Source organism: Schistocerca cancellata, chromosome 4, assembly GCF_023864275.1.
Source record: "Schistocerca cancellata isolate TAMUIC-IGC-003103 chromosome 4, iqSchCanc2.1, whole genome shotgun sequence".
Classification (NCBI taxonomy): domain Eukaryota; kingdom Metazoa; phylum Arthropoda; class Insecta; order Orthoptera; family Acrididae; genus Schistocerca; species Schistocerca cancellata.
In genome coordinates, this window is record NC_064629.1 from 174,614,525 (window position 1) to 174,626,157 (window position 11,633).

Below are 11,633 nucleotides of genomic sequence, written 5' to 3' on the forward strand. Positions count from 1 at the left end.
AACAACAAGACTAACAATGATCATAAATAATTAAAATTTTTCTTGGTTGCCATGGTAAAATTGCAACATTCCTCTTACGTATGCAATTTGAATTCAGTTACATGCATATATTTTCTGAATACAAACAACAATAAAAACTATTTCAAACAAATCTTAACTACTGTTCATAAAGTTGGAGATACTGATATGTGAATATTTTCCCTGGAAATAATAGAATAACAAGCTGTGAAGAAACAGCTAACACTCTGAAACTGGTGACATAAAACACACTATCAGGCATACTGACTGAATCTGAGATGGTGGTACTGTTAATTAATGAAAACAATTAATTAAATTGTCAACAAAGCCCATGAGGCCTAAAGCACAAGAAAATAGCCAATACAGTTAAAAGAAGAGGATGTACAGGAATAATGTTGCTCAGATGACAAAGACAGGGAGTAAGTATCATTTGAATGCAATCTGCGTAACATTGTAGATGTGGTATTCAACCTGTACTCTGATTTGATGCAGCTCTCCATATTAGTCTGTCCTGTCGAAGTCTCTTCATCACTGCTTAGCTATTGTAGCCTACATCCATTTGAACTTGCTTACTATAGTCAAGTCTTGGCCTCTCTTTACACTTTTGGTGCCCCACACTTCCTTCCAGTACCAAATTAGCTACTCATTGATGCCTCAGGATGGGTCCTATCAATCTATCACCCTTCTTATGGGTCCTATCAATCTATCACCCTTTTTGTACTTAAAGATCCTTTCTCCCCAACTCACTTCTGTGCCTTTTCATTTGCTATTCTACCTACTCACTTCATGGTTGGCAATCTTCTATAATACCACATTTCAAAAGCGTCTATTCTTTTCTCGTCTGTACTGTTTATCCTCAATGTTTCACTTCCTCGTGAGACTACTTTTCAAATACTTTCTGATTATTTGAAAAAGGCATATCTGTGCCATCAGATGTACAATTGTATGTTTACAGATACTAAGCATACAATTGTACAGCTGATGGCATAAATATCCTTTTTTCAAATTATCCAACAGCTGAAGGCAGTCACCTAACAAAAGCTTTACTTTCAAGTAAGACTTCCTAAAACTCAAATTTATATCTGATGTCAACATATTTATCCTTTTGAGAAATACTTCTCTGCTACTGCCAGTCTGTATTTTGTATCCTCTTGACTTCTGTCAGTATTGGCTACTTTGCTGCCCAAATAACAAAACTTTGTAATTTTTTAATGTTTTATTTCCTATCCTCATTCCCTCAGCATCACCTGTTACTCATCTTGTGACTCCTTTCCATGATACCATCAATTCCAGTCAACTTATCTAAGTTATTATCCACCTTCACCAGACTCAGACTGTCATACACAAGATATTAATAACTCTACGTGAATGTCATCTACTCCAGGTGCTTATTTTCGATTTAGATCTTTCAGTGCTCTGTCAAATTATAATCACAGTATCATGTTTTGAATCTCATCTTTGTCTACTTCCTGTTCCCTTTCCATAAAACTTCTTCAAGTTTGTTGCCTTTCTATAGTAGTCCTATATATTCCTTCACTTCTTTGCTTAGTAGTGGCTTCCCATCGAAGCCTTTCATGTTCATACAGCCACTTCTGTTTTATCCAAAGGTTTCTTCAATCTTCCTATACACAGTACCAACCTTTCCTAAAGTCACAAATGCTTTTACAGCCATGTATTTCACCTCTAGCCAATTCTGCTTTCCTACATTGGACCTTCTGCAAATCTCATATTTTAGACTTCTGTATTCCTTTTGCATACTTCATTTGCTGCATTTTTATATCAACATGTTGCATTAATTAAATATAATACTGCATGCATTAACAGTCCAACTAGGCCTTGTATTCTTACCTAATCATTCCTCTGTTGCCTTCACTATTTCATCTCTCAAAGCTATATACCCAGCTGCAGTTGTATTTCTTTGCCTTTTTTTTCCAGCTGTTGTCTAACATTCGTTTTGAAACACTCAGAAATATCTGATTATTTCAACTTACCCAAGTCTTATCACCCTAATTTCCTACCTTTCTGCAATTTCTTCAGCTTTAATCAGCATTTTCTAATGAATAAATTATTGAAAATTACACATCTGCTTCTGTAAATGCTATGCAGAAATCAGGTTTATCACAACTATACAATCTATCTGTAAACTACCAGTGGCTCCAGGTCTCTTCTATATATTTTCATGATTCTTAAACGGTGTTAGCGATGATTAAATCAAACTCGGGGTGAAACACCATCAGGCACTTTCCATTTTCATTCCTTTCCTCCAGGCCATGTTCTCTTACTATTTTTCCCTGTCTTTCTTTTCTTGCTATCAAATTCAAGTCACCCACACCAATCATAATTACATTTTTATCTCTCAAAGAGTACTGGATAATTTCTTGTATCTCACCATTTGCAGAGCTAGTATGCAATTACATTTATACAACTGATGGATCATCGAACTGTGTCTATTGTGGCTACAACAACGTGTTCACTATACTGTTCATAGTATGTCACATGTGTTCCCATCATCTTGTTCATTATTGGACCTACTCCTGTACTACCCTTATTTTACTTTGGGCTGATAACCCTGTATTCACCTCACCAGAAATCCAGTTCATCATGCCACCACACTTCACTAGCTCCCAGAACGTCTAACTTCAAACCTATCCATTTTCTTTTTAAAGTTTTGCAATCTACCTACACAATTAAAGGATCTAACAAGCTGTAGAGTGCAAGATTCGTTTTTTTTTTTTTTTTTTTTCTGATGACATTATCATCCTGAGTAGTCTCCACCCAGGGATCCAAATGGAAGACTATTTTACTTCTATCTAAAATCATACAGTAGAGGTGGAAGTCCTCTGGTAATATAGCAGCTGAAGTTTCCCCTTGTTTTCAACTGTAGCTGAAGTTTCCCCTTGCTTGCAACTACTTGGAGTATCCACATAACAAGGTTAATGTTACAATGATAGATCACTCAGACATTCTGACCACTGCCCTGACTACTGAAAAGTCTGGCGCAAATTTTGAGGAACCAAATGCTAGTCTGGCTTAACTGATGCCCTTCCGATGTCGTTGCACCTATGGTATGGCTACCAGTATCATCTAGGCGCACAGTCACCTTACCATTGCTAGTGCCATTGTTTGTGGGGAAGTGCAATATATTTAAGCATTAAACCTAACCTAATAGCAATATAAAGAGCATAATATGGACAAGATTAACAGGTTACCGAACTATAGAGAGATTTTTGTCTTACATTAGATTTTCTCCTTGAAGTTGTTCAGGGTTTTCTTTTCCCAAACAGTCCGAAGCAACAGAATTATGTAGATTATCCTTTGCTTTGAATTCTTCCTCTGTTACAGAAGAATTCTTAATAAAATGGACCAAATCTTGCCTGGAAATAAAATTATGTCCATGTACTACAGAAACCACTAACATAAATATTTTAGATTTCTTTTGTCTGATATAGATACTTATGGCATCCATTGCACTGATCTAGTTTCAGTACAAAAGCAGGCAGGAAAGAAATATATACTTACCTGCACATTTAAACACATACAGTATTAAAATAACTTGTATTTACAAATTTATCAGGATCTATGTTAGTGTTTAACAGATGAAATCAGCCCAAACATAGAAGGGCTACATAGTTTGAACACAGATGGTCAATATTTACATATACAGTACAAATTATGTGACCTTTTTCTCCTCCTAGTTTCTTACAAAAATAGATTTTTGAATGCAACTTAGTGGTAAAATATGAACACTCAAGAATAATAATTAGTATGTTTACTTACAAATTTTATAAGCATGAGTGTCACAAAATCAGGGCCCATCAGTTGTTAACTACATCTCATAATTAATATGGTTATAAACAATATAGGAAAGTGGACCTTTTGTTTCCTTTCTAGTCAACATAAAATCTCTGTTTACAAACTCATCTTACTTTAGCACTAACTTCAAAATATCAGCTAAAATGGAGTGTATTTCTAAATCACAAATTCCTTTTCTTTCTGGCTCACAGATACAAATTTCCAAGTTTTAGGCTCAGATGTAGCACTTAAATGGTAGAGGGCTCTATGCCTGACAATACAGTTAGTTGTTTTCGTCAAGCACACACTCTTTTTTTAATTCTACTTCACTTTATTTTGTGTTATTCACACTATTCTTTATTTATCCATCACATTATCCTATAATGAAATGCTTAACAGATGGAGAGGATTGTTTCTTGTGTTTAGTGTGCACTTAAAATTTGTCTACTGAAAGCTCTTCTGCACAATAACCTTCCCTATATTTGCATGCAGATGCTGTCTTCTAGCATACTGCATCATGCTCTGGTCTTTCGAGCTGAGCTGTGCCACAGGTACTTGCTTGCCAATTACATTCTCTCACCGTGCATTTAGTCACATTTCTATTGATACAGAATAATGAGTTCCTTTTTTTAACTGACATTTATAGGCAAAACACAAACAATAATAGTAAAGAGAGGCAGTCATATTGTCCAAATTTTCCAAATCTCAATACAATTACTGGAAACTTAAGGCTTGAAACTATCTCTCTGGACAGATGTGTGTTGTAGGTAGATGAAAGAACTGTGGCAACTGGACACTGCCTCTCAGTGACATTGGCAAAATAAGGATTGACTGTGACAACAGACAAAAACCTAAGGGGACACAGCATTGTTTAAGTCAGAGGGATACCAAGAACCGATGGTAAACAGGAGAGGCAATCCCCTCTATGTAGTTCAAAGGAACTGGTGTTGGGAGGATTGGTTGTTGAGGTCACTGGTGCTGTGATGTGTCATATGTTCGCCATTCAGCTGGTGTCATTTGTGGAGGTAGCCAACTGCTTAACTTTATCATCCACTTAGAACACTACATATTCATTGCAGAGCAGTTGGTATATGGTATGGCCACTTTTACAAAATACCCTATCTTTCATTGAAATGAAATGCCTTTTACTAGACTGAAGTTGGAAGCATAATGTCGGGGGCTGGGGGTAGCTGTATAACACAACAATTGTTCCTGGGTTGTCCACAGGATCTTAACCTGTGGGAGTAAACTGCATGGCATAATGCTGGACTAAAGTGCTGCACAGATTGAGTATGTGACAAAATATTATGTCGGTGGATAAGAAGAGGATTCTGGGTAAGAATCTTTTATCTCAAGTCATAAGGCAGTCAAAGCACCATTGAAGGAAGTCATATTGGACAGAAATTACCATTCCCACAAGTCATATGGGACAGAAATTACCATTCCCATATGTACAAAATGCATCGATAGCATAATTTGTATCTGTAACTGTCATCATAATGATGCACTGAAATAATAAGGTACACAAAAGTGGCATTAGTTTATAGACATTCTGTTTTCACTGTTCAGAAACAAAGAACGAGATTGAAAATTAAAATGCACAGATACTGTTCAACAAAAGGAAGGAGGGATGGAAGAATAAACTTTTAATGTTCCACTGACTAGGAATTCAGTAGTCAGAGCCTGATTTCAGATTGGGTACACATTGGGAAGAAAATTGGCAGGTCGTTTTCAAAGGAATTGTCCCACCATTTATTTGCATTAAGTGATTTAGTGAAATTGAGAAAACCTAATTTTGGATGGTTTGACAGCAGTTTGCACTCAAGTCATCTCAAATGTGAGTTCAGTGTCTTTATCACTGTGAACATCACTCAGGATTAGCTTATAGTAAGTGACTCATTAATTATTTGTAAATCAATATGGAGTAAAATTCACAGTAGCTCAAATTATTTTGCTCAATTGTAGCTTATAGAAAAATAGGTCTAATTACTCTAACCTAGGCCTAACAGCAGATAGTTTAAAACCATAATCACAAAGAAACCTTAAAAATAAATGTTTAAAATAAAAAATATGTATGAAACCAATATACATTTTTTGAAATTAATGAATAGTTGCAATTACCTGACAGGAGACCTCTTGCTACTTTCACTTGCAAGAGATTCTGTGGACAAAAGAGATGGAATAGATTCAGAATCTTCAATAATGTTAGGGAACACATGTGGCGTGTGCAAAGTGTCATCTCCACCTGCAGTCACACTAAGGGGGTCCACCTGGAAATAATACATTGAACACCTGAATAAATATTAGTTGTTTTCACTTAACATGGACACAAATTTACTATCTTAATAACATAGAATTCTGCAGCACATTGAATAGACCAGAATTGCAGTAGTCATTTAGCAGCCTTGCACGCAACAGGATTCCGAGTCAGAGTCATGTTAAGTCAGCCTGTTCTTCACATTTTCAGCTATCAGTGATCAAAAGTACCTTATCTGAGAACAATTTCATTTGTAGTCAACAACTGAAATATGATATTGTCTGATCACTGCCTGATAATAAAACTGTTCTCAAAAATTTTTAAATGTTTTTTCAGCTTAAATATGTGTGAGGTATGTGTAAGCCACTAGGTCATGGAAACTATCATTTTTGTGAAACAAATAAATAAGCTGCAACTATTAAACATGTGAGAATATGGCCAAAGTCCAAAACTACACCAACTTTAACATTTCTACTCACCACCACTGAAGGTACCATAACAAACAGACTATGCTGTGAAACTTTCAAGCACATTAAATCTCCATGCCAAATCTTACCTTTTGCAGCTAATGCTCTTACTATATGAGCTATCTCCCTACACCTCTCATAGTTTCACTTTTTCCAATAACCAAAAAACCAGTTATGTTTATTAACCACAGTAACTTATTTCAAATCAGACTTACAAACATTTCCCAGGTAAGTTTAATAATGGCCACTCAGTATTTTCCCAAAAGTGCACACAGTGCAGTGGCATGAAAAATTTGCTCTGGGAAAAAGTTTATTAACTTAATACTGACTCCCCCCCCCATAAACAATGTACCTGGCTGCAGTGGGGTGGCTTATGGGTCTTGATGATACAGTTAGCTGAATTGTAGGTGCAGCCATATCGAAGGGGCATCTATTGAGAAGCATACAGTTCGTGAATATGGGCACTGCCTTTTCAGTAGTTGTGGAGGCAACAGTCTGCATGATTATACAGTTTGGCATTATTATATTAGTGAAAATGTCCTTGCTATGTAGGTATTGCTAAAGACTAAAAACAAGTGGTATGTTGGTATTGCTAACAACTAAAAGCAAGTGGAAACTATAACGTTTATGTTTCCCAAGTACATGTGGCTCTACTGTATGGTTTAATGATGATGGCATCCTCTTAGATAAAATATTCCAGCAGTAAAATACCCCCCCCCCCCCCCCCCATTCAAATCTCCAGGTAGGGATTTTTCAGGAGAGTGCTGTCATCAAGAAAAACAAAATGACTTTCTCCCAAATGAAGCATATAATGTTAGATCACTTATTTGGGTACATAGGTAAGAGAATTTAAAACAAAGAATTGAGAGTTTGAAGTTATATATAGTTGGGTTATAAACGCAGAATATAATAGGACTTATACACAAGTAGATCAAATAATGAACAAGAAAACAGGTATGCATGGGACCTGTTACGAACAGCATAGTGAATGCATTATCATAGCCAACACCCACCACAGTAGTACAAGTTTACATGCCAACTAGCTCCACAAATGATGAGACTGAAGTAATGTACGATGAGATAAAAGAAATTATTCAAATTTTTAAGGAAGATGAAACCTAAATTGTGGTGGTGAAACGGAATTTGGTACTAGAAGCAAGACAAGGAAAAATAGTTGAAGAACATGGACTGGGTCAAACGTAAGAAAGAGCAATCTGTCTGGTAAAATCTGCAAAGAGCACAATTTAATTATTACTGGTACCTGGTCTAAGAGTCAGGAAAGAAGGTGGTACATATGGAAGAGAGCTGGAGACATTAAAAGATTTCATACAACTTATGTTATGGTAAAATAGAGATTTCAAACGCAAATTTTAAACTGTGAGACATTTCCACAGCCAGATGGGACCTCAGACCATAATTTATTGGTTACAAACTGCAGATTACAACTGAAGGAATTGGAGAACGTACGAGGTTAAGGAGATGAGACCTGTATAACTTGAGAGGACCACTGGTGACAAGAGTTTCAAAGGGAGCATTAGGCAACAACTGACTGAAAGAGGGGGCTGGAGTACAATGAAAGATGAATGGATAACTTTGAGAGATGAAATAGAGAAGGCAACAGATGATAAAAGAAGCAAAATGAGAAAGTCCAGGAGGAGTCCTTGGGTAACAAACAAGATACTAAATTTAATTAACAGCACGAGCATAAAAAAAAAAATCAGCAAATGATGCAATCAACAGAAAATACAAACATCTGAAGTGCAAAAAAGCAAAACAGGAATAGTTAAGAAGAGAAATGCAAAGCTGGAGAAGCATGCATTAATAGAGGAAAAATTGATGTTGCTTGTAGGAAAACTGAAGAAACCTTCAGAAGAAAGAGAAGCAGCTGTATGAATATCAAGAGCGTGGATGGCAAGCCAGAACTATGCAAAGACAGGAGAGCTGAAAGGTGAAAGGACTATATAGAAGGGTTATACAACGGAAATGAAGTTTTGAGACAATATTGTCGCCGAAGAAGCTGAGTAGTTCCGTGGTGTAGTGGCTATGATACTAAACTGTTGCATGGAGGATCGCGAGCTCAAAATTCACCTGCACTGTACAATTTTAATTTCTATATTCAGTTCGAGTACATTCTACAAGTATCCACAAATGTCAAGAATCATTGTACTGGAATGTTCTGTAGCTGTATATATACTGTATGTTTTCTGGTCGGAGGCAGTTCACTCCGCGCTCTTGTACATGCAAGTGCTGAGTAAACCTTCATTAAGTGAAGTTGGTGTTCATCATTCATCTAACTACACCTTCTTCTACGTGACAATCTTACAGAAAGTGAAGATGAAGTAGATGAAGATGAGACATAGGCTGTGATATTCTGAGACAAATTTGACAAAGCACTGAAAGATAATAGCTGAAACAACACACCAGAAGTAGACAACATTCCCTCAGAACTATTTACATCCTTAGGAGAACCAATCACGACAACACTATTCCATCTGTTATGCAACATATATGAGACAGGTAAAAATACCCTCAGACTTCAAGAAGAATGTAATTCCAGTTTCAAAGAAGGCAGGTGCTGATTGGTGACCAGTTTAATAGGTAATGGCTCCAAAACATTAACACAAATTATTTATACAAAAATAGAAAGACTGGTGTAAGTTAGCCTTCAGGAGAAATGTAGAAAAATGTGACGCAATAATCCCACTAGAACTTACCTCAGAAGATAGACTGAAGGTAGTCAATGTTTATAAGATTTGTGAATTTAGAGGAAACTGCTGACAATGTTGTCCTTGAAATTCTGATGTGGGAATAAAATACAGGGAATGGTAGGTTATCTGCAATTTGTACAGAAAAAGAGATTGTAGTTATGAGAATTGAAAGACATGAAAGCACTGCAATACTTGTAAAGATAGTGAGAAAGGTTGGTAGCCTATTGGCCATTTCAATCAACCCCTGTACAATCAACTAGCAGTAACCAAACAGAAATTTGGAAAAGGAAATTAAGCTCAGGAAGAAAAGAAAAAGCTTTGAGATTTGTCAAAAAATTTTATTTTAATTCTGTCCAAGATGCTAAAATACTTAGAAGATCAGCTGAATGTAATGAGTGGTCTTCAAAACAGGTTGTAAAACAAGCAACAATTAAAGTAAAACAGCGCTAATAGAGTATAGTGAAATTAAATCAGGCAATGATGAGGAAATTAGATTAGCAAAACAGACAATAAAATTAGTAGATGAGCTTTACTGTTTCAGCAGTAAAATAACTGACTAGTCAAAGTACAGATGACATAAAATGCAGATTGCAAGAGAAGTATTGTACAAAACAGATATACTTGAAGAGGGAGGGAGGGAATCCAAATTGCAGAAGGGAACTATAGTAAGCAAACTGAAGTGGATGTAGGAGCAGTAGTTACGCAGACATGAAGAGGTTTGCACAGGATATGTTGGTTTAGACAGCTGCATCATAGTAATATTTGGGCCAGAGATCACAACCACCACAATGAGTCTACCTAAATATTATAGAATTATTTTATGCAAATGCCACAAACTATAATTTTTACATGCATTTGCGTATTGCAATACAAGGGCTGTTCAAAAAGTATCCGACTTTTTTTTTATTGTCGAAACCAACAATGGCATCAGGAGGCATGTGCATGCTCTGTATTTTTGTAGGCATACATAGCGTGCATGTCTCATTTTTTTCAGGGCTGTGGAAACAATCAGTCACTGGCTGGTCATTGACAAGTGAACACGTGTAAGTGACAGTTGTCGGATTTTGTGTTGTGGGCAAAATGGCAGAAAACGTGGAACAACATTATTGCATCAAATTCTGTTTAAAGCTTGGTAATTCTCGAGTTGAAACAATATGCAAAATTTGACAAGTGTCTAGGGATGATTACAGGTACCACACTTATAAAGGAATGGTGCAACCACATCAAAGCTGGAAACTCATCAGTGAAGAGCGAAGTATGTTCAGGTAGGCCCTCAACATCCACAAACGAGGTTGTTATTGATCATGTAAAGACAATGTTGATGCAGGATAGATGAATTCTGATCAGAGAACTTGCAGATGAGGTCAAAATTAATATTAGATCCATTCATTCCATTTTAACAGAACACTTGGACCTCAGGAGGATCTCAGCAAAATTTGTACCAAAGCTGCTAACAACTGAGCAGAAGCAATTTTGTCTGGAGATAGCAGGGGATGTGCTGGATACTGTAAACAGTAATCTCAACTTTCTCAACACAGTGATCACTGGTGATGAGTTCTGGGTTTATGGGTATGACAAAGAAACAAAGTTTCAGTCAATGCAATGGAAGTACCCACCATCCCAAAGACACAAAAGCGAGGCACACCTGCAGCAACATGAAAGTCATGCTGCCCGCCTTTTTTTTTTTTTACTCCAATTGCATGGTCCATCACGAGTATGCCTCAGAAGGTACTAATGTCAATAAGGAGTACTACCAAGAGGTTCTGCACGAAGCAGTGAGAGGCAAATGGCTGAACTTGCAGGCAGCAGGCTGTTGGCAACTTCACCATGATAGCAAATATGCTCACTGTTCTTAATTAATACAGAGTTTTTTGACCAAATACAACATGGCTGTGGTTTTCAGCCTCCTTATTTCCCTGACCTAGCACCAAGTGACTTCTGGCATTTCTATAAACTGAAAAAGACTGTCAAAGGAACCAGATTTCAGAACAGCGAAGACATTATGCAGAACTCAACACAGCAGCTGTACACCATACTGACACAGGCTTTCCAGCAATGCATCCGGCAATGGCAGCAGTGTTGGGACAAGTATCTAGAACCTGAAGGGGACTACGTCGAAGATGACTAGTTTCAAACAATTTTATCTGAATAAAGACTGCTTTTATAAACAATAGTCGTATACTTCTTGAACAGCTCTCATATATCAATGCTGATAGGGAAAGCTATTTGTAATTATTATTTTTTTCTCTTTTTTTGTGTTCCTTCCATTCTCACAATGCTTTCAACCAAACACTATGGTAAGTGTATCTACTGTGAAACATCAGCTCAACAACAGCGATCATATGTCAATTAAAAGAGTGCATTGGGTATCATCCACAAAAAACTACATAA

At 36.7% G+C, this 11,633-nt stretch overlaps 1 protein-coding gene across 2 annotated transcripts in view; it reads right to left on the reverse strand.

The window, feature by feature from the left end:
• The window catches only part of LOC126184592 (cyclic AMP-responsive element-binding protein 5), a 150,029-nt gene that overhangs the window by 102,864 nt on the left and 35,532 nt on the right, over positions 1-11,633 (reverse strand). For both annotated transcript variants that reach the window (XM_049927033.1, XM_049927034.1), the window contains exons 4-5: positions 5,932-6,080; positions 3,255-3,392 (exon numbers count right to left, since the gene is read on the reverse strand). In XM_049927033.1, the coding sequence (XP_049782990.1) occupies positions 3,255-3,392; positions 5,932-6,080 (287 nt within the window). The remainder of the gene's footprint in view (positions 1-3,254; positions 3,393-5,931; positions 6,081-11,633) is intronic.